The sequence below is a fragment of the Symphalangus syndactylus genome, chromosome 6, assembly GCF_028878055.3.
Source record: "Symphalangus syndactylus isolate Jambi chromosome 6, NHGRI_mSymSyn1-v2.1_pri, whole genome shotgun sequence".
Classification (NCBI taxonomy): domain Eukaryota; kingdom Metazoa; phylum Chordata; class Mammalia; order Primates; family Hylobatidae; genus Symphalangus; species Symphalangus syndactylus.
This window is the reverse complement of record NC_072428.2, coordinates 48882921-48906252: the sequence shown is the minus strand read 5'-3', so window position 1 is coordinate 48906252 and position 23332 is coordinate 48882921. Positions and strand designations below refer to the sequence as shown.

At 42.4% G+C, this 23332-nt stretch overlaps 1 protein-coding gene across 4 annotated transcripts in view; it reads left to right on the top strand.

Moving 5' to 3' along the window:
• SYT9 (synaptotagmin 9) overlaps positions 1 to 23332 on the top strand; it is a 246322-nt gene that overhangs the window by 162665 nt on the left and 60325 nt on the right. For 3 of the 4 annotated variants that reach the window (XM_055282565.2, XM_055282567.2, XM_055282566.2), the window contains exons 4-6: positions 7644 to 7764; positions 9561 to 9732; positions 12109 to 12238. In XM_055282565.2, coding sequence (XP_055138540.1) covers positions 7644 to 7764; positions 9561 to 9732; positions 12109 to 12238 — 423 coding nt within the window. Of the gene's footprint in view, positions 1 to 7643; positions 7765 to 9560; positions 9733 to 12108; positions 12239 to 23332 lie in introns of those variants that run through there. The other variant, XM_055282568.2, reaches the window with a different exon arrangement.

Genomic DNA, 23332 nt, shown 5'->3' with positions numbered 1-23332 from the left:
CGGCCTCCCAAAGTGCTGGGATTACAGGCGTGAGCCACCATGCCCGGCCAGTAGTATGGTCATTTTAACATTATTAATTCTTCTGATCCATGATCATGGGATGTCTTTCCATTTGTTTTGTCCTCTTCAATTTCTTAATTAGTGTTTTGTAGTTTTTCTTATGGAGATCTTTCAACGCCTTAGTTAAATTTGTTCTTAGGTATTTTTTGTAGCTATTGTAAATTGGATTACCTTCTTGATTTCTTTCTTGGCTAGTTCATTATCTGTATATAGAGATGCTACTGATTTTTGTATGTTGATTTGCATTCTGAAACTTAACTAAATTTATCAAATCTAAGAGTTTTTTGGTGGAGTCTAGGTTTTTCTGTAAGATCATATCAGCAAAGAAACGGTTGACTTCCTCTTTTCCAATTTGGATGCCTTTTATTTTATTATTTCATTTTTTAAATTTGTTTTCCTCAGAGATCCTTGTTCTGAATGATGCCTTTTATTTCTTTGTCTTGCATGATTGCTCTGGCTAAGACTTCCAGTACTATGTCGAATAGGATTGGTGAAAGTGGGCATTAGTGTTGAGTTACAGATCTGAGAGGAAAGGCTTTCATCTTTTCAGTAGTAGTGTTCATACTAACATTCAGTATGATGTTATCTGTGGGTTTGTCGTAGATGACCTTTATTATTTTGAGGCATGTTCCTTCTAAACTGGGTTTATTGAGAGTTTTTATCATGAAGGGATGGTGTATTTTATCAGATGCTTTTTCTGCATCTATTGAGATGATCATATGATTTTTGTCCTTGATTTTGTTTATGTGATGTATCACATTTATTGATTTGCATATGTTGAACCATCCATGCATCCCTGGTATAAATCCCATTTGGTCATGTTATATTATCTTTTTGATGTGTGTTGGATTTGACTTGCTAGTAGTTTGTTGAGGATTTATGTAGTTTTCTTTTTTGTTGTGTCCTTGTCAGGTTTTGTCACTGGGATAATGTTGGTCTCATATAATGACTTGAGGAGAGTTCTTTCCACTTTCATTTTTTGAATTAGTTTTAGGAGGATTTGTATTAGTTCTGCTTTATATGTTTGGTAAATTTCAGCTGTTAATCCATCCAGTAGTTGGGTTTTCTTTGTTGGGAGACTTTGTATTACTGATTCAATCTTGCTACTCATTATTGGTCTGTTTAGGTTTTCTATTTTTTCCTTATTCAATCTTGGTAGCTTGTATATTTCCAGAAATTTATCCATTTCCCCTAGGTTTTCTGGTTTGTTAGTGTACAGTTATTCATAATTGTGTGTGATGATCTTTGTATTTCTATTGTATCAGTTGTAATATCTCCCTTTTCATTTATTGTTTTGTCTTCTGTCTTCTTGGTTAGTCTAGCTAGTGGTTTATCAATTTTGTTTATCTTTTTTTTGAAGAATCAACTTTTCATTTCATTTATTCTGTGTATTTTTTAGTCTATCTCATTTAGTTCAGCTCTTTATTATTTCTTTTCTTCTAATTTTGACTTTGGTTTATTCTTGCTTTCGTGGTTCCTTGAGATGCGTCATTGGGTTGTTTGAAATCTTTCTACTTTTTTGATGTAGGCATTTATTGCCTACGTCAAACTTCCTCTTAACACTGCTTTCACTCTATCCCATTGGTTTTGGCACATGTCTTATTTACATTTGTTTCAAGAAATGTTTTGCTTTTCATCTTAATTTCTTCATTGACCCAGTGGTCATTCAGAAGCATGTTTTTTTAATTTCCATGTATCTGTAGGTCCCAGAGTTCCTCCCAGTATTGATTTATTGTTTTATTCCATTGTGATCTGAAGATACTTGATATGATTTTGATTTTTAAAAATGTGTTGAGAATTGTTTTGTGACCTAACATATGCTGTATCCTGGAGAATGTTTCATGTGCTTAGAAGAATGTATATTTTACAGTTGTTGAATAAAATGTTCTGTAAGTGTGTGTTAGTTCCACTTGGTCTAAAGTGTAGTTTAAATCCAATTTTTTGTTGTCATTGATTTTCTGTCTAGATGATTTGACTAATGCTGAGAATGAGGTGTTGAATTTCCCCAGTATTATTTTATGGGAGTCTATCTCTGTCTTTAGCTGTAGTTATATTTGCTTTATGAATCTGGGCACTCCAGGGTTGGATGCATAAGAATTCAGAATTGTTGTATCCTCTTGCTGGATTGATCCCTTTATCATTATATAATGACCTTCTTTGTCTTTGTCATTTTTACTGTTTTTGACCTAAAGTCTGTTTGATCTGATATAACTACTTCTGCTCACTTGGGGTTTCTGTTTGAGTGGAATTTTTTTCCATCCCTTTACTTTGGGTATATATGTATCTTGACAGGTAAAGTGTATTTCTTGTAGGCAGCATATAGTTGGATAATGTTTTCTTTTTTATTCAGCCAGTCTATATATTTTAAGCAGATAATTTAATCTATTTCCATTCAATATCTCTTTTTTTTTTCTTTTTGAGACAGAGTTTTACTCTTGTCACCCAGGCTGGAATGCAATGGCACAGTCTCAGCTCACTGCAACCTCTGCCTCCCAGGTTCAAGCAATTCTCCTGCCTCACCCTCCCAAGTAGCTGGGATTACAGGCACCCGGCACCACACCTGGCTAATTTTTGTATTTTTAGGAAAGATGGGGTTTCACCATGTTGGCCAGGCTGGTCTCGAACTCCTGACCTCAGGTGATTCACCTGCCTTGGCCTCTCAAAGTGCTGGAATTGCAGGTGTAAGCCACCACGCCCAGCCTCAAGATTGCTTTTAATATGCAAGGCTTTGTTCCTGTCATGTTCTTAATTGTTTTCTGGTTGTTTTGTATGTTCTTTGTTCCTCTCTTTTTTTCTAATTGTTTGTCATTTTGGTTTGGTGATTTTCTGTAGCTATAGCATTTGAATTCTTTCTCTTCCTCATTTGTGTGTTTAATTTACCAGTGAGTTTTATACTTTGATGTGTTTTCATGATGGTAAATGTTATCTTTTTTATTCCAGGTTTAAGACTTCTGTGGACATTTCTTCTAGGACCAGTCTAGTGGTGATAAATTCCGTCAGCATTTTTTTCTCTGGGAAGGACTTTTTTGTGAAGGATAATTTTGCTAGATAGTATACTTAAGTGGCTTTTTTCTTTCTTTCAGCACTTTGAATATGTCTCTCTTGCCCTGTATTGTTTCTGCTGAGAAATACTTTGTTAGCCTGATGGTGTTTCCTTTATAGGTGACTAGACACTTTTGTCTTGCTGTTGTTGGAATCCCCTCTTTATCTTTGACTTTAAATAGTTTGACTGTAATATGCTGTGGAGAAGACTTTCTTGCTTTGTATTTCTGTGGGGTTCTCTGAGCCCCCTATATAAGTCTTTTTCTAGATTGGGGAAGTTTTCATCTATTATTTCATTAAATAGATTTTCTAACCCTTTCATTCTCTCTTTGCCCTTGGGGACACTGATAATTGGAATACTGGGTCACTTTATGTTGTCCCATATGTCACAAAGCGTTTCTCATTCTTTTTTATTCTTTTTATTTATTTTTGTCTGACTGGATTATTTCAAAAGATTTTAAGTTCTGAGATTCTTTCTTCTGTTTAATCTATTGTTGGAGGTTTGACTGTATTTTGTATTTTATTCAATGAATTCTTCAGTTCTAGAATTTCTGTTTGGTTCTTTTAAAAAATGTGTATCTCTTTGATGAATTCTTTTCCAATTTTCTGTATTGTTTTTCAAAATTATCTTGCTTGCTGAGCTTCTTTGAAATCAGTAATTTCAATTATTTACCCATGATTTCATTGATTTTTTATTGGTATCTGTTGCTGTAGAATTATTGTGTTCCTTTGAAGGTGTCATATTTCCTTGCTTTTTCATGTTTCCTGTGTCCTTATGTTAATATCTGCACATCTGATGTAACAATCACTTCTTCCAATTTTTTTAAATTTGCTTTTGTAGAGAGTACTCTTCTCTGAAGATTATCTATGATGTTGGTTGAGTAGGGCACTTTGGCTTTGATTTTGGATGCAAGCAATAGTGTAGTCTCTGTATGATCTCCTTGGCTATAAATAGTGTCAGTGGTATCTGTGATTTCCTTGATAGCTTAGGGTGTGGTTATTAGTGGAGGCTGTGGTAAAGTTTTCTGGGAACTAGGTTATTAGGTAGGCCAGTTTTCTGGCCCCAGTGGTGTAGCAGTGGTCTGAAGATGCCTGTCTTTGAGCTGGCTCTGGTATTAGTGGGTCCAAGTGGGCCAATTATTGGGCTTCCAGGTGGCTTGCTGAAATGCTAGTAGTGGCATCAGTGGGCCTGGCATGTGGACTGGTTCTCTTGCCCTTGGTCAGCAGGCTTGATGTGGGCAATGGCAATAGCAGTGATTGGGCCACTCACTGAAATCCAAGTTGGTCTGAGCTGTAATGGGTTGAATGGGCCAGTCTTATGGTGCTTGCAAGTGGGTGCCAATTGTGGTGGTATCAGGGGGTTGAGTTGCCTGCACCCCAGACCCTGGGAAGAGTGCATATGTACCAACAGTGGTGGACTAGGCTGGGTGATTTCCAAGCCCCTGGATGGCATGCTCAAGTACTGAGGAGACAGGACCAGGTTGGCAGAATTGAGACTTGTCCTCAGGTCCCCTGGTAATATGTTCAGGCATGGCTATGATAGGTAGGAACAGGGTGGTCCCCAGGCAGTCGGCAGAATGCTCAGATGAGGGCAGTGGTGGCTTCAGTTCAGGGCTGCCACTGGGGAGGGCACAGACACTCTCATTGGGAGCAGCATAGGTAGGTAATTGTGCAGCATGTGATTTGCTCATGCCTCAGTCCCCCAGCAGCTTGTAGCACTAGTAACAGTGGGATTTATCCTTAGGGTGCATGAAAGTATCTGGCCTCATCTCCTCCCTGGCCTGGTGGTAACATCAGTAGCATCAAAACCAGGGCAAGACATAGTCCTTTAAGGGGCTCGGCTTTCAGAATGTCACTGTGCTGCTCAGGGCTTACGGGCCTGTGGGTCACAGCATGAGCTCCCTCTTTGAAGCAATACCACTGTGCATTTTCTAGGCAGCTCTCTGTGTTAGTCTCGAGGCCTGTGAGGATCGAGGGGCTCTCCTGTGAGTAGGATAGTATGTGGTGGGAATGTGGACCCTGAGAGGTCTCTCACTTACCCTTTCCCTGTGTTAGGGAGCTTCTCCCAGCTCCCAGCCAAACCCCCCGAGCAGGCTACATTGCTTCCTTTTCCTTTGTTACTTTTGGTGCTTCCTGTCACTTTTTTGTGGAATTCCAGTGTTCTCTCTTAGATGATCTATTCAAAGTGTGAATATCTACTTGCTATTTTGGTTCTTATCCATGGTAGAGGCACATAGCTGCCTGTTGTTTGTTCCTTTTTTTTTTTTTTTTTTTTTTTAAAAAAGACAGCATCTTGCTAGATTGCCTAAGCTGTCCTTGTACTCCTGGGCCCAAGTGATCCTCCTGCCTTAGCCTCCAGAGTAGCTAGGATTGTAGGCAGGTGCCACTGGACCCAGCTAATTTGCTATTTTGTAAAGTACAAATGTGGACTTTTGCCTGGTTTACATTCTGAATATACCATCAAGTCTGAGGTTTGATTTTTTTTCTCTTTTAACTTATGAGCAAATAGCCATATTGTATAAATATTTTTGAATGGGCTTATGTCAGAGGAAAACAAACAAACCGACATACCTAGCATGGAAGTAATCTGACACATCACATTTAATTATGTGCCTCAGCCTTGAGGGCAGAGATTAGACAGCATGCATTTTCACATCCTGAACCTTACAAAGTGTGTGCACAGTGCGGGGCCTCAGGAAATGTATGTTGAAAGAATTGATTATGAAGCTTCATAGGCATAGTTTTGGTTAATTCTGTATTTACTTTGCCAAACCAAGATTTTCTGAGAAGGATGAGGGGAGAGGAGAGAGCTAGGTGCTGTGAAAAGCCTTTTAAAGGAAGAACAGAAGTTGAAGAGCAAAGTGGACCAGGGAGTCAGGAAACAAAAGGGTGATATGTGGGGACAGCTGTGGTCTCTCTTTCCTTTCTGCCACCAGCAGGAGGCTGGGTCAATCCTTCCCTCTTCAGTAAGGGCAGACACTGCTCCTGCAATAGGGAACCCAGCACCGCAGAGCAAGCAGAGTCTGCTGTGTGTAAAACCTCCAGTCCTGTAGAATTCTAGTCCCCAAGCCCCTATATCTCCCAAAAGAGGAAGGCCCATTCACCTGCGTCTCTTGAGATCAGGGCTCCAGGAACCAGGAAAGCCTAGCTCTCAAGGAGAGGTCATTTATTTACACTGGGCGAGCAATGCACGATGCAAGAAGACACAGAGTAACCCGTCTGCTTAGTGACCGAATAGATCCCTTTTCCTCATCCTCCTGTGGAAGCAATCAAGAAAGGGAGGTTGGGCGAGGTGACCTTCCAGAGCTGAATCTGTGCTTCTAAAAATAGAAGCATCCTTGGAGAACTGAGAAGAGGAGGGAAAGCTGTGGACATTGAGGGCAAGAACCTGAATCCCCAGAGCATTGTCAGTAGGAAACTGTATTAATTAGACACAGGCACCTCAGCTCAATAACCTCAGGTGTCTCTCAGAAATTGAAACGAGATGACATGGCTTTTTTTCCCTCCTTTCTGGTTATACTCTCCCTGAGCTACAAAGGAGAAAGAGAATTGTGTCTTCTGACCTATTTGAATGGCTGCACACTGCCTGAGATATCTTCCCCAGTGGAGGGAAATGGGGGTCTTTAGAGGCACGCCAACAAAAGGAAAGAGCTGCTGCAAAGTGGAACTGTGAGAGGCAGGCAGCAGGGCCACCTGGGAGTCTGGGTCTCTGTTCTCTCCCTGCATGGGGGCTGTGCAGGACTAGGCAAGTACTTGGGTGTGTCCGGGGCTCTGAATGTGTAGGCTTGCAGGTTGCCACTCTCAGGCTCACGCAGTGTCCTTATTTGGAGCTATGCGACAGGCTGTAAGTTTCCGGGGTCCAGTGGAGCTGTGTGCTGGTCTGCACAGACTGTGTGCAGCCAGGGTGTGTGCAGTGCTCTGTGGCATGGGGATCGCATGTGGGAGGTCGGGGGTATCAGGAGTATACAGGAATATGGTGGCAAGTTTGAGGGGGCTATGTAGGAGAGTGTGTGGAGTGGTATGGAAACCTGTTGAGAGGCTTCATGATGCTGCACAGGGCTGTGTGCAGAGCTCCCCTGGGCCGTGGGTGGGGCACCACAGTACTGCAGGGCACCTCTTTGTGTAGCTTTGACCTGGAGGCTCTGTGTGCATTGTAGTAGTGATATGAGTGGAGCCACATGGGGGAGTCTGTGGAGGATTGTTAAGGCTGTGAGACTTCTGCGCTGGAGGATGTGTTCGGGGCTACCTGGATACATGAGTCTGTACAGGGCTGCCGGTGACTGGATATATGGTGGCAGAGGCCTGAACAGGCTTACAGCTTTGCCAGCCAAAGATAGACTATGCCTCCTTAGGGTGAGGTGCTCCCAAAGTGCAGGAATTTATTATTCCCCCTGTGACTGACATGAACGGAAGATATACCAGGGATTCACAAGCTGAGCAAAAGGGGCAGTGTGTTCCCTTTCAGTGCGGCTTGAAGCTGAGCCTCTTGCACGCCAGGCTGGAGACACTTTCTAATATTTTAGTTTGTGCTTTCTCAACAGGACAACGTGGATCTGGGAGAGCTGATGTTTTCCCTGTGCTATCTTCCAACGGCTGGCAGGCTGACCATTACCATTATAAAAGCAAGGAATTTAAAGGCAATGGACATAACAGGAGCATCAGGTGGGGCATTTTCCAATTCAGACTTCCTCATGCACTTCTACTGTAGTAAGTACCTTATGAAGTTTTAGTATGGTAATGAAGCACATTGACTCTGGAACCAGACTGCCTAGGCTTAGTCCTAGTCCTAACACCTGTGTGACCTTGGGCAAGTCATTTTACCTCTCTGAGCTTTGGATTCCCATCGGTAAGATGAGAGTAATTATAGTGTCTGGCTTACTGGGCTGTTGTAAAACTGCATTAATAAATATAAAGCCATGAGAACAGTGCTAGCATATATTAATTGCTACATATTGTTAATTATTGTTATTATTACATTTAGCCTTCTGTATCCACCATTTCCACATCTGTAGATTCAACCAACGATGGATTAAAAATACTCAGGAAAAAAATAATACAACAATAAAAATAATATAGTTTTTTAAACAATACAGTATAACAACTATTTACACAGCATTTATGCTGGATTAGGTATTGTAAGCAATCTAGAGATTATTTAAAGTATATGGGAGAATGTGCATAGGTTATATGCAAATACGATGCCATTTTATATAAGGGACTTGAGCATCCTTGGATTTTCCTATCTGTGAAGAGTCCTGAAACCAATTCCTTGTGGATAACAAGGGACAATAGTACTCTCTTGGGTCTCCCTCACCATAATTGTGAACTGGACCTACCATTTACACACATTGATAAAGCTTATCTAATTGGGTCTTTCCTCAAATATCATCATCCCAGGCTCATTGAAGACTGAGAACAATCCTATTTCCTTATTAAAGTTAACTGTGAATTTTAGTTTTTCCAGTAAACCAAGCATTAAATTCTGAACCCTAACAAGAAAAAAAAATGCCTCTATATGCATTGCTAACTGTACAAATTCACAAGCAACCTCTGCAGGTGTTTCCCAAATGTGGTCACAAAACACCCAGTACACCCTGGCTTACATCCTCTGAAATCAAAGAACATCGGATGCAATATATTCTGCATCCTATACCCCAGTGTTTTTTTTTATTTTAAGCAGAAAAAAAAGAAAAAGCTGTGGTCCCTCTGGTCATCTAAGTCCCTACTGGACTGCATATGGGAGTCACAGCAATGCGTGGTTATGCAGGTGAAAATAGAACAAGGACTTCCCAACGAACAGAAGAAGAGTGAGATAGCTGTTAGAACCAGAAGAGCCCTATCTGGGGCAGAGGCCAGCCTTGCCACCTGTCGCCCCATCACAGTGTTGCACCACAAGGAAGCCTGTGGCCTTTCTCTCCCTGATATGCTGAGCTGCTTCTCCTTTTGCAACCCAAGGGCAGGCCACTCTAGGGGCTCAAGGTCTCTGTACTTAAGGAATTCCACTCCCAGATGTTCTCTCTGTCCTCTAGGAATTCAGAAATTCAGAATCTAGGAATTCCCTTTCTTAAAGACCTGAAAAGATTCCCTGAGGTGGCTCAGAGTTGGGGGGGCCTGTTTTCAGTCTTGCAAATGCCAGTGCATTTCTCTTGCTATCCTGGCCAGGCCAGTCTTGAGTTCTAGCTGGAATGTCTCCTAATTCCTTAACAGATGTTTTCAAACTATTTTTAAATTACACACATTTTCAGGAGACAGTATCCTGTGCTTTTTCTTGAATGAGTGACTTAATTATCCTAACTCTAGTTGCTCCCCGGATATCATATTAATGACAGTCCTCCAACTCCAGTCCACAGGCAGGTAAAGGAGTTCAAACATAGTCCATGAAAACCCACAGTGATATAACTGCCCACCTAAATCTGTACGTATCCTCACAGTACCCCTGCTTCTCATGGTCTGTCCAGATCCCTACGTGAAAGTCTCGCTGATGTGTGATGGCAGACGACTGAAGAAGAGGAAAACATCCACCAAGAGGAACACCTTGAATCCTGTTTACAACGAAGCCATAGTCTTTGATGTCCCTCCCGAGAATATTGACCAAATCCACTTGTCCATAGCGGTCATGGACTATGACCGGTGAGATACCTGGAACTCTTTTCCAGTGCAAGTTCACTGTGCCCAGGGCTGGGAGGGCGGAGGGGGAGCAGCAGCCACAGATTCTTACCTGATGTCCCAGGCTGCAGGAAATGAGTGAACTAGCAGTGCATGGGAAGCACATTGACAGGAGTCACCTCTAAACCATGCTGTAGAGTCAGTCTACCAAAGTGTCTCTCAGCACTCCCATTCTTTTCTGCCCCTTTCTCATTTTTTTTCCTGTTCCTCCATCCTCCCCCAGCCTCCACCTCTTCCCCTTTTCATGTTTGCCCAGCTCCTAGAATCTCAGCTTGGAGAGCTGTGGGCCCCACAGGTTTTATCTTCTGTCAGGCAGTCCTAACTGCCCTTCATTGGAAAGATTCCACTCAAAATGGCAGAATGATTACTTTAGCCAGACCATCAACATTTCTAAATACATAACTTCAGTCTTTTTCCTTCTCACAAGTATTTAATAAAGATTGTTTCCTTCTACTTAAGTCTGAAAACAAACACAGAAATGTTCTCCTGAAAATGCTAGAATCAGTATGGATGACAAGGTACATTAAAATGTATAAGATGCTCGACTTTTTAATTAATACAGCACAGAAGAGATATTTATAGCCTGCATTGTAGCCAATTGTGTATTTAAAGGACAGATTTGAAAAAACAGTCATTTTAATATGCAAAGGAAGTACCAACAGGGAATTATACATGTTAAACCAGTCATTAGACTAAAATGCAAAGTCTCTCTTTAATTGGAAACCTCCCACGTGGTCTGGGCACAATTATTAAAAAAATTATTCTGATTTCTAATATTATTTGTGACTAAGAATTTTCCCACATACCTCTGAAATATCAGGAAGGCAGCTTCAGTGACCTGAACACTCTTTCCAGCAGATGCCTGCATGAAGCATGACAGTCTTCCAACCCAAGGAGCACGTGGGTTGGCTCAGCTGCCCATGAGTGTGACAGCCCATGCTGAGCAGTAGACCTTGTCCCATCTCCTGTGGGCAAGAAACAACACCAACAGTGTCAGGCCCCAGTAGGGGACATTGCCCACCAACTGTGGAAGCCTAGGCCAGCAATTTTTAAGCTATTGCCAAGTTTCCTGCATGGACAAATCTGATTATGTGAGCTCTGCCTTAATTTAATTCTCAGTAAACTCATGAATCTGGCCTGGAAAAATTCATGGCAGAATTCATGGGGCTTCTGCATGCATTTGAATTTAATGAGCAGAGACTCAAATATCCTTCACATGACCTCCCCACCCTCATCTCACCTTTATGCTCCATACACAGATAGGAAAAAAATCACTCATCTTTGCGGGAGGGAAAAAAAAAAGAGAAAGTATGTGAGTTTGGATCCCATAGAGTTAAAGAATTGGCCATATCAGTCCAGTTATACCAGGGACTTTTAAAAAAACTGCTAGGGAAAACAAAAATGGCTCAAGGCAGGGACCTACCTCGGGAAAGTTTCAGAAATATTAGCCTTGGCCGGGCATGGTATCTCACACCTGTAATCCCAGCACTTTGGGAGGCCGAGGTGGGTGGATCACTGGAGGTTAAGAGTTCGAGACCAGCCTGGCCAACATGGTGAAACCCCATCTCAACTAAAAATACAAAAATTGGCCAGGCATGGTGGCATGCACCTGTAATCCCAGCTACTTGGAAGCTGAGACAGGAAAATTGCTTGAACCCGGGAGCTGGAGGTTGCAGTGAGCCGAGATCATGCCACTACACTCCAGCCTGGGCGACAGAGTGAGACTCCATTTCAGAAAAAAAGAAATATTAGCCTCAAGGTCAAAGGAGCTATGTATCTTTCTATAGTTGGGAAACTAAGTGGGCCAAAGAAGCTGAACTTAGAAGAAAGGAGGGACGAGTATAAGACAATAACAGTATTCTCTAAAGAGAGGAAGCAGGAAGATCCATCAGCCTCCTTCACTTACCCTACTTTGTGGGCTCAAGACCCATGGCTGCCAGACACAAAACTGCTCCCTCACCCATGCTTGGCTGCCTCTTGTGGGAATTAGAGCAGCCGTTATTGCAAGAAACTCTTTTCAGATGGCTCCCTCTTTATTACGTGGAGGCCAGCCTAGATCCAGAACGAGAGGTGGCATCCTTAGCACAAATCATGGGGTTCTTTGAACAAGGTTCTTGGAAACAAGTTGACCCACGTCAGCGTTAGGACAGCCAGGGTATATGTTAGATCCCAAGTCCTACTGGCCGTGAAGCTTAGCCTGTAGTTTTAAGTGAGGAAATGAAAAAAAAAAAGAAAAGAAAGAAACACCATGTCCCCAATTCCTTCATCAGTTTAATTGAGTAGCTATTGATCTTACATACCAAAATTTTAAGAAAAAACTATTGTGGGCCATTTTCACAGTGTAGGTCACAATGAGATCATCGGCGTGTGTCAAGTAGGCAACGAGGCTGAGAGGCTGGGCAGAGACCACTGGAGTGAAATGTTGTCATATCCTCGGAAGCCCATTGCACACTGGCATTCCCTGGTGGAGGTAAGATCCTAATCCACATGCTCCACTTTGCATAAGAGTAAGTGCTTTACTGTTGAAATGCAGGAGCTGCCAAACATATCAGTGCACCAGGATCTATGGTATGGTCATAGACAGGTTTTCCTGGTTGCATTTCCTGGGGCTGTTGGGACTTGCATTCAATTTGAGGCTGAATCTGTGCTTCCCACCAGTCTGGTAGGTTTTGAATACTGATCAGAGATCATCCCTCATTTTGATTGTATTTTTAAAAGATCAAGATTCTCTGCTTCTGTGTTAAGGCTTTGGCTTGGTATTTGGAGGGCATCTGCAAGGTGTGGGTGAGTGTGGACTTTCAGGCCTTCATACAGTGACTTGAGACTGACTTTGGAAAAAACATAAGGCCTTGATTCTAAGACCAGCTCTGGCACCAACCTGTGATTCTGGGCAAGTTGGTTAGTATCAGGTTCAACTACATATAATAAAAACCAAAACAACCAATTATAAATTAAAAACAAATGAAATGAGAATTTATTTCTCTCTCTTATATACAAAAAGTCTAGAGGAAGGCAGTCTGGGGTATCTTAGCAGCTCCATGATCAACAAGAGACCTAGACTTCTGTCTTTCTGCCTCACTGTCCCTGTGTGGCTTTGTTCCTTGAAGTCCTCTCATTATACGATATTGCTGCTAAGCTCCAACCATTGCATATTTTCTAGACCACAAAAATGTACAAAAGGGCAAGAGACAAAAGGGCACACATTCCCTTTTTGATTCTCTTTGAATTCTCATGCAAGACTGCTATTTACATTTAATTTAGTCACAAAACTTAGTCACATGGACATGTCAAGTTGCAGGGGATAGTTAGAAATGTAACCTTTTTGTTGGGTGTCAATGTGTCCAACTAAAATCCAGGGTTCTGTTTGCAGAGGATGAGGAAAGTGAAAACCTGGAGGCAACCGTCCATCATTCTGCCACTCACATCCTCATTCATTCACTCCCTCCCCCTTTACTTCTCATTCATTCTTCCCCCACTTGTCTTTGCTCATTGATTCACTCTCTTATTTATTCACTAACTTGTTCTCTCAAAAATAATTTGCACTCCCTAAGTAACATTTCTGAGGGTCAAATGCTATAATAGCTACAGAAAATACAGATGTGAATAAGAAACCGTCCTTTCCCTTGTAGAACTTACAGACTGTAAACAAAAGATGACATGTAAACTAATCTTTGAGAGGCACAAATATAAGCATTTCCATCCATATAAAGTGTTACAAAAGCGCAAAGGAGAGAGACGTTTATTGTGTTTAGAGGAGATTGTGAAGCATCTCTCCTTCATGCTCTCAGTAAGTAAAGAGAACTGAGCCCCCTGGAATCAGAAAGCCAGGAAGGCAGCAGCAGTTATTTACCGAGGATGCATGGGTTCCAGGCAGAGAGCTTTCCTCTGTTCTCCTGGTGCAGGCAGCTCTCTTCCATGCAAAGCCATCTGAGAGGCCAAGACTAGAGCCTCACCCAGTGTGGGCACCCCTGCCATTGATAGTCAGGTGAGTCTGGTTGAAGTGAACACAGGGCGGCTGTGGAGAGGCAGAGAGGCCCCAAATCCAGACAGGGGAACCAAGGGACATCTTTGTTGGAGGTGGTGCAGGAAGGAGAAGGGCAAGACAGGGTTTATGGATTCTAACCATCAGGGCACCCAGATGTATTCAAGAAGAGCCTAGGACCCCCTAATTTGCAGGTCCTTAAGGATAGCTCTGCCCCTCGGCCGTAGGAGCAAAGAATCATTCTTTCCTAGATTCAAAATTGGTCCCTAAGGGAGACCCACAGGATCTATGAGCCACTTGAGAAGGAGCTGGAGACTGGTGCCCACTGAACTATACCTCACTTCTTCAGCTCCTGGTGGAATTCTCAAAGGAGTCCATCTGTGGGCTCATTAAATCTGGGGGGCCTGTCACTAGCGGTGGCATTTAGAAGAGTTATAATAGACTTTTTGCACCCTTATGAGCCATTGCTGACTTTAATTCTTATTTGTAATTAGGAGTATCAGAGAGTGTTAAAGCTCTGTGCTTCTCAGGAAACAGGAAATGATGAGGTATGTGGTGTAGGGCTGAGAGATGAGCCCTGATTCGTGCACAAGCAGTTTTTTTTCAGTGACCTAGGCAGGGGAGTAGTCCTGGGTGGAGTGTTGCACACGGGCCCCTGAGTGGCAGTATATGCACAAAGGAGAGTGCAGGGAGCAGGCCTTGGAGGCCTTTTCCTTCACTGCTGAGAAAAAGTGTGATATAAATTCATTCACCTGAGGGATATTCCTTAAACCCCAAACACTCAGCTTTTTGGAAATCTGTGCTCCAGTTATGTAACTGAAAAGTAAATGCCATTAGGGTTAAACCACTGAAACTTAAAAGTCATTTGTTACAGCGGCTAAAATTACTTTGGCCAATACAATGGTCATTTCTGAACTGTTACAGCAGAACTAAGGAAATGAAATGCCTGTGCGGCTTATATGAAGGACAAGCCTTCATATAAGCAGAGAGAGGGCAAACCTTCATATAAGCAGAGGCAGAGGGAGGCTGCCTCTTCCCTGTTGCTTCCTGTCTCTTTGAAGTACACGTCTGGGACTCCAGATCTATCCTGAGAGAGGAAGTGATGCTTTTTCTTTTAAAAATGAACATTAAGCTGGCAGAATTGGGGCAATGGTACCAGATGAGATGAAAAACAGTATTGGAGAGGTTGGCCATGCTTCGTTAGCAGCTGTAAGGATGGAGGAGGCAACAGGCAGACTGGCCAGAAACATTCACTTTGGAGTTGGAAGGACCTACATTCGAATTGCTGTCCTGCCACTCACTAGATGTTTGTTTTTCCCCTTCTGAACCTCAGTGTTCTCATCTGTAAAGTGGCCATAACAGTGCCTGTCTCACAAGAGGGATGGTGAGGATTAAACAATCTATTTATATGAAATGCAGCATTGTAGCTGATGTATAATAAACACTCAGTAAAGTTTTCAGTTACAGTTGTTATTATGTATGCCCCACATTCTGAGGGGCTGCTGTGTGTCCTTATGGGACTATGTCCTATGAAGAAATATCATCCGTGTGTGTCATGGAGAATAAGAGAAAGGTCGGGAATCCACCACTCCTGCACCCCAGTGAGCCATCATCTCAGATTGGGGGAAGGGGTCATCCAGTGCTTGGCTAAACACAGATGCACATATTTAAGTTCTGTTTCTTTCCTCTTTTCCTTGGCCTTAAAGACAGGCTGCTGTTATGCTCTCTAAGAACCTTTTAAATGTCTGCTTTAAAACAAAAACCAGCAATTAAATCTCAGTGCTCATGATAACAGAGTATGTGAGTGTGCACTCATGAGCATGTGTGTATGGGAGACAGAGAACGAAGATGGGGGCCCCGGGATATAGCATGGAGGGAGGCTGGCCTGGCAGAAGCTCTTCACTGCTGAGGAATTGGTTAGGTCTAAACTCTGAGCCCTGCAGAGATCTGGCAGCCTGCTCAGGGTTGCATCCAATACACCCTGACCTTGCCAGGGCAGGTGGCAGATGGAAGCTTCAAAGCCAGTGAGTTCAAAAATCCGTTTCTCTCGCAGGGATTCTGGATGACTTCACTGCACACTCAAAGGTCAGCCAGTAGGGCTCCCTTTACTCCCCATGATGTCAAAGGTTTGGAAAGCTGTGAAAACTCCCCCGAGCAGACTGCCTAGGGCTTAGAGATCAGAGCACCCCGCTCCATAGGGCCTCAGATGACAGAGCTCTAAGAGCTTCCTTAACACAGCACCCTCCTCCACCAATTCAAGAGAAGATGGTTTTGGCCTGGCCATATCACAACACCTTTCCTACCCTCCTGTATGTCAAGATGACCAGCATCATAAGCCTCATGGAGAATAATAGGAAATAGCTCCAAGTTTTCATCGCTTCCCTGTGTAGTGCCATGTAACATCTGTTGTACGAATAAGTACTAATCTTGGTTTGGTGGGAAGACGAGACACAGACACTATCTGGTTAAATGAAATTTCACTTTTCTAAAAGACAGAAGAAAGAGAATCCAATTAGAATATATAGTCAAGATCAGCAATATTATCCTATAAGCATAGGAGTAGGACTCCAAACACCAAAGTTCTACTCAAGGCGTGCCCCATTTTGGATGTCTGCCTCACTCCAAGCTCAGCCTTTGTACATACATGTACATACAGCTACAAAAGTTCTGCATGTCTGACTGTCTGCTGGGACCAGCTCATTTAGCCTCCTGCCCCTCTTCAACTCAGGATTACATAATGCCAAGTATAACCAGAAGGCAGTTATGGTACAATATGCCCAGACATAAACAGAGCCCTCATTGATACCTCAGCCTCCAGAAGGGTATAAACTTAGAGTCAAAGGACTACAGCAACTGTCAGTTACCCAGACTTGTCTTGTAGTTACACAAGCAGCCCCTGTAAACCATCTCTAGATATTACCTATCAAGTGTCCAGCAGGGCCTATCTAGAGTCTTGGAGGTCCACATATTCCCAGGAGAATGTATCTGATTGCCCAAGATTTGATTAGGTGTCCATCCCGGTGCAATTAGCTGTAGGTCTGGGGTCATGAAAATGTGGCCTGGTACCTACCTCAGCAGGAGTTTTGGGAGTAGACTTCTTGAGAAGAGTCCTCACAGGACAGGGAAATTGTCTAAAATGAACATGAATGACTGTTTCCCAAAGGAATTTAAAGTGAGGAGTGAGAGGCTTTAGCACTATGGCCAAATTGTTATTCACAACAGATTTAGGAAAGGAGCGATTCACCAGGAAAGATGGGAGTGGGGAGAGCATGGGGTGACTGGGAAAAGCCACGTAGGAAATCAGGCTCCCATCAAGGGGATTTGGGTGTGTTGCAGGGCTTGGGTCTTGTTGAGAACCAGACTAGCAGGGAAGAAGACTGAGACAAGAAAAAAAAGAAAAGCACGGACTGAAACATACAATAGGGAAAGTCCTAGAAAGTGCTGCTACTCAGCAAGCGTTAAGGCACCCAAGACTGCAGGTCTTTGGAAACACCTGAATTCCAGACCCCTGTCAGTTGGTGGGGAACGAAGGCTGGCAATTCCATGCATTGCCCTCTGAAGGAGTGGCTTATGGGCTAGGTAAATGAACATAGCAAAAGCCTAATATGTGTGTTAGGGGATGGCAAAAGAGAAGTGAGCAGTCAGGACGTGGAGGGCTACATGCTGCTGCAGCATCTTGCCCATATTATGAGGTGCTCCCCCCATATAGTCCAGCATCATGTCTCATGTCTCAGTGTCTCTGAGAACAAAATTTTTGTTATGAATGAAAATAGAAAAAACAAGAAACATTTAAATGACATTAAGATAGGACAAGACAACATAAATTTATTTATTATCTAAAAGGATACATACCATCTTGGTAAGAAACAGGAAGGGGAAAATGAACTTTGTCTTGCTAATTAGTAGTTCTTAGTCTTTTCCAGGTTATGTCAGTCTTTTGGGGATAATTATTTTCTCCTCTTCCTAGGGGTCTCCTCTCTCCTTCCTTCCTCCCTCCCAGCTAGGTATAGGGAAGTACAAAGGCTACCTCGTGGCATTGGCTGGCACTGTGCATATTGTTCTGCTTGTCTTTGGGCATCAGACTTCATCATCACTGCCTCTGCTGCTGAGGATCATGGCTGGTATAACTGTGGGCTATTGTCTCAGCATAGAAACTTGGCCACCTTGAGGCTGATGAGACCCCACATCAGCTGTTGAAGTCCCTGTGGATCCCTGAGGGCGGATAGCACCTCCCACTCAATGCTTGGTCTGGGAGCTTTTCTTTGCAGCCCTTAATACAGAGCCATTCCCCACTTGGTGGAATTCCCTGAAATTCTAACAACCAATACTCTCACATCCTTCAGGCATTTGGGCACACAAGGGAGCCACAGGAGACTCAGTGCCATCACAGCCGTCCTCTTCATGCCTATAAAGTTACATGGTCATTTCTACATTGTTCCCCTAGCCTGTGTTGGCCCAGGGGTCACGTTTGCCTTCAGCTTCCCCCTCAATCCACCTGAATTTGGGGTTTCAAGCCTGAATGGTAAAGCCAGAACCTCTCCTCCTCCTCTTCTCTGTATCTCTTCTGCCAAAGGCTCTCTGCCTCCTCTTCCTGTCTGGTGGAAACACTATATATCTTAGCATGATTTCTCTCTACCTATGACTCATGCTCAGACCTCCAAGGTTTCCTCTCAACATGTAAGGAAACATTTGGAATTTGGATCCCCTTTTTCTCAACAAGGCCTGGCTTTAAGATAAAGTTACATGGTCATTTCTACATGTAACATGAAATAAGATACTTATTTCATAGGAGACTGGCTGATCATTTACCTTGAGTTATCAGCCCTCAGCTTCCAAGAATATATGGCATGTATTCAATGCATGCATTGTCTGACTTACAGACAATAAGAACTTTATCTCTGTTACATATGTATTGAGTTAGCATTTGGTGAATAAATGAAAAAAAGGAATGAATGAGATATATATATAGAATCTCATATATTGGGAACTTGAGTTCCCTTTGTTCTACAATTCCAGAATTCTCCATGCAGTGGAGTACACAGTAGAAGTCAGTTCAGACAAGGTGTAAAAAGGTATTGAGAATGGATTTGTATTAGGCTGTTCAAATGGAGATGGCCCTTATTAAGCTCCAAGTTTTAATTACCTTTTCTCTATTTAGGAGAAGAACATGAAAAGGGACCAATTCCTCCCTTGGTTCCAGTGAACTGCCACATAATGACAATGGCTTTGCATTTTTGAATAATGAGAAATATTCAGAACTGAGGGCCCTTAGTGAATCATGAGGGTCCCCCTCTACTTGATGTAGGCAGCCAAGTCCTAGAGCACTCAATATCTCTTTCATAAGAGAGAAGAAACACACAGAGATCCCAATGGTGAATGGCAGACTGCTGTGCCCTAAGTGAAAACTGATCAGGAGGTGACAAGGACTTTAGCCCACAAGTTGACCTTTCTCACTAGGAATATATTTTAGCAGTAGTTTTATACAAGGTAATGCTTTGCCCCATCTACCTGTGAAGATAAAGAAGAGAAAAATAATAGGAATGGAGTATTTTTTGACAAAATGAAGAAATTATTCTTCAGATTTTGTTGTAAAAAATAAACTATTCTGAATGGTGAGATTTAGCATGCCAGCACGCATAAACACCTGCAGGGCCGCTGAAGCAAAACTGATTGCAGAGAACATAAAAATGTACTACAAGTTTGAGATCTGAAAAACATTAACAGACCTGTTAGAATTTGTGTCAATTGCTGTAAGTGGCCAGAATGCTGTTTGGACAAGCAGGCACTGTTAGTATTAGTGGGGCATTGTGTTTCCAGCCAGTAGAGGTTATGGTTAACAAACAAAGCCAGGGCCATTCAGACCTTCCCAAGCAAATCTTCTTTCTTGTATTGAATTATCTGTAGAAAAAAAGAGAGAGAGACGGTAGGCATTTTCTCATCTTTATCAGGGATGGGTGACTTTTGTGACTTTTCTGAAGGTTTGTAGAGATAGTAATCATACAAAACATAGGAGTACTTAGGGTAAACACTAGAGGTATAAAAGATAATGACAATGTGGTAGAAAATAACATTTCTGCCTGAACAGAAAGTCAACTGCATCTTGGCTCTCCTGTCATTACAGATGACCTTGCTCCAGTAGTCACTGACTTGGAGCATCCCTGCTGCACACTTGAATAGCTATTAAATAGGAAGGTGGATGACAATGGGCTTGAGCCATCAACTGTCTCCATCTCCAGGGATGGCATTCAGAGGTGATTGCTAACATGATAGGCCAGTTCTTCCCCCGCAGATGAAATGAACCAGAATGTTTTATGCCACTCTCTGAAAGAAACACACTCCCTCCTGATAGTCTGGTGGGAGGAAGACTGTTCCCTCCTGGGGAATGGGGCCTGGGGCAAAGGCGGAGCAGCCTGGCAGAGGACATTCAGGAAGCCCACTGTGCCTGGATATGAATCTTTCAGAAGATGCACCTGTCAAATGCTGTCTTCCAAACATCACCAGAACAACCTATTGAAAAGACAAAGCTGAGTTTATTGCTTTCCCAGGTAATGGAAAGGGAAAGGCAGAGTCTCATTTACTGAGACTTTGAAGTGTGGTTTAAGGTGGGTCTCTCCATGTGACGAGGGAGATGAAGTGGGGAGGTGAGGACTTTGGTTAGGATTGGATCAGTGTTATGATATAATAGCTGAGGTGGAACAGCAAGTTGAGGATTTTGAGCCTGGGATTCAAAGAGTCTTGGGGTGTAAACTGTTGATGCTTTCTAAGGAATAGAAATTGGGAAGTCCCGTGAGTGAATACTTAAGTTGTAGTAATGAAGACAATAGAATAGTACAGCCAAGTTAATGGAGGGTCTGTGTTGGGATAGGTGGTTTTAGTACTTGCACTACAGCAACAAAAAGCAGAAGGGAACCTCACAAAAGATCCTGCCCAGTCCTGTGGGCACCCATACACCGACAGAGTGAATATTTATTAGTTGCCTCCCCAGCATCAAGCCCCCTTTCTGATGGCCCTGATTTCTGACTAATGATTCTAGGGAGCCTGGCTCCATCCTTGTCTCTGGTGATGGTACATATGACTTAGTTCCAGGCTAAACCTGTCAAGCTAACCATAGGGATTACCACTGCATACACTGATTCAGTCCAAGAGTATTATAAAACATTTGGTGTGAATGTTTGGACAAAGATGCTCTCTCTTTCTTGTTGGATATGAACAAAGAACTATATACCCTGGGAGCAGCTGTGGCTTCTTTGGATCTCTATAGAAGATCCAGGTTTAGGGAGAAACCAAGCCCATAGACACAAAGAAACCAGATTCTCAGTCATGTGGTTGAGCTCCTAAATCAAACCTCTCCCAAACATAGTGTTACCTCTGGCCTTTATAAGTATGTAAATGTATAAATTCCCTTTGTTGTGTAAGCAATATTAAGCAGAATTTCTTTTATTTGAAATGAAAAACATCTTATTTAGGATACAGGTGAACACTCACACTACCCCAGTTGGTGTTCTTTGGGAGTGAAGAGAACCATTCCCAAAGCTGTCGCGAGATCAGCTCTTCTGCCTGGCTCACTGTGGTATGTCCAACACCTAACAAAGTGTGTGGCCCACAGTAGACTCCCATTAAAGTTTTCCTAATGGAGCAAATTATTAATGTTCAGATAATTAACTTGTGTGTTAAAACAAGCATGGTGAAAAGAGGGACACTTGACTCTCAGTGACATACAAATATTATATAAGGTTAAGAAAAAAACTGCTTTCCTTTTGCATTTATATGTTATTCAAATTCTATATGGAGTCTCAGGGCCTGTGGGAAGCTCTTCATTTTATGATAACTCTCTTGAGCTGATAAAGGCACAGTTCCTCAGGAGTGAAGATCAGTCACATAGCTGTCCTTTCCCGTCAGTGTCTTATGTGATGTGCAATTCATTTATTTACAACAAAAATGAAAATCTATACTCTTTTAACAACAATAATTTTAGCAATTCTAGTATTATTTTTATTTCTACATTATCTTTATGTAAAACTCAAATGTATATTTAAAGTCTTCAGTCAGTGGTGGTAGAATTACATATTTTTTTCCACACCTTAGATAAAATTCAGGACGTAAAATGTGATGATATTGATAATCAAAGTGCTTGAAATCAAGAAAAGAGGGTTTCCATAAAACAAGGGGAACTTTACAATTCATTCAGAAATTACATAATGCAATTGTAACTTTTAGGTATATGGTACACTATGATGAGTTATACTCAAATTGTCAGAAACAGAAGCAGTTATGAATAAGGCAGGAAAACAATGGGCTGATTTTTTCCTTCATAGCTTAGGATCTGAATGGTGTGTGCTTAGATGCTTTACATACTAATAGTAAGTGTTCATATTAGTAAAGTTTACTAAAGAGCGGTCATAAAACCAATTAATATGGTTTAAATATTTGTCCCTGCCCAAATCTTATGTTGAATTGTAATCCCCAATGTTGGAGGTGGGGCCTGATGGGAGGTGTTTGGGTCATATCCATCATGGCTTGGTGCTGTCCTCTTGATAGTGAGTTCTTGCAAGATCTGGTCATTTAAAAGTGTGTGGCACCTTCCACCCTGCCTTGCTTCTGCTCTGCCAAGTGAGATGCTGGCTCCTCTTCTGCCTTCTGCCATGAGTAAATACTTTCTGAGGCCCCACCAGAAACCAAGCAGATGTCAGTACCATTCTTTCGGTACAGCCTGAAGAACTATAAGCCAATTAAACCTCCTTTCTTCATAAATTGCCCAGTCCCGGGTGTTTCTTTATAGCAATGCAAGAAAAGCAGTACCAGAAGTGAAGTGGGGTATTGCAATAAAGATACTTGAAAATGTGGAAGCAGCTTTGGAATTGGGTAATGGACAAAGGTTGGAAGAGTTTGGAGGGCTTACAAGAAGACAGAAAGATGAGAGAAAGTTTGGAACTTCTTAGAGACTTGTTAAATGGTTGTGACCAATATGCTGATAGTAATATGGACAGTGAAGTCCAGACTGATGAGACCTCGGATGGAAATGAGGCTCTTATTGGGAACAAGAGCAAAGGTCATCTTTGTTATGCTTTAGCAAAGAACTTGGTTGTATTGTGTCCATGCCCTAGTGATTTGTGGGAGTTTGCACATGAGAGTGATGATCTAGAGTATCTGGCAGAAGAAATTTCTAAGCAGCAAAGCATTCCAGATTTGGCCTGGCTGCTTCTGACAGCCTAAGAAATGACTTAAAGTTGGAACTTACATTTAAACAGGAAGCAGAGTGTAAAAGTTTGGAAAATTTGCAGCCTACCATGTGGCAATAAAAGAAAAAGCTTTTCAAGCCAGAAATTCAAGCAAGCTGTGGAGGAACCACTTGCTAGAGATATTGGCATAACTAAAAGGGAGCCAGGTGCTAACATCCAAGACAATGGGAGAAAGACCTCAAAGGCATTTGGGAGACCTTGGCAGCAGCGCCTCTCATTACAGGTTCACAGGCCTAAGAGGGATGAATGGTTTTGTGGGCCAGGACCAGGGCCCCACTGCCATGTGCAGCCTCAGGACACTGCTTCCCATATCCCTACTGCTCCAGCTCTAGCCATGGCTCAA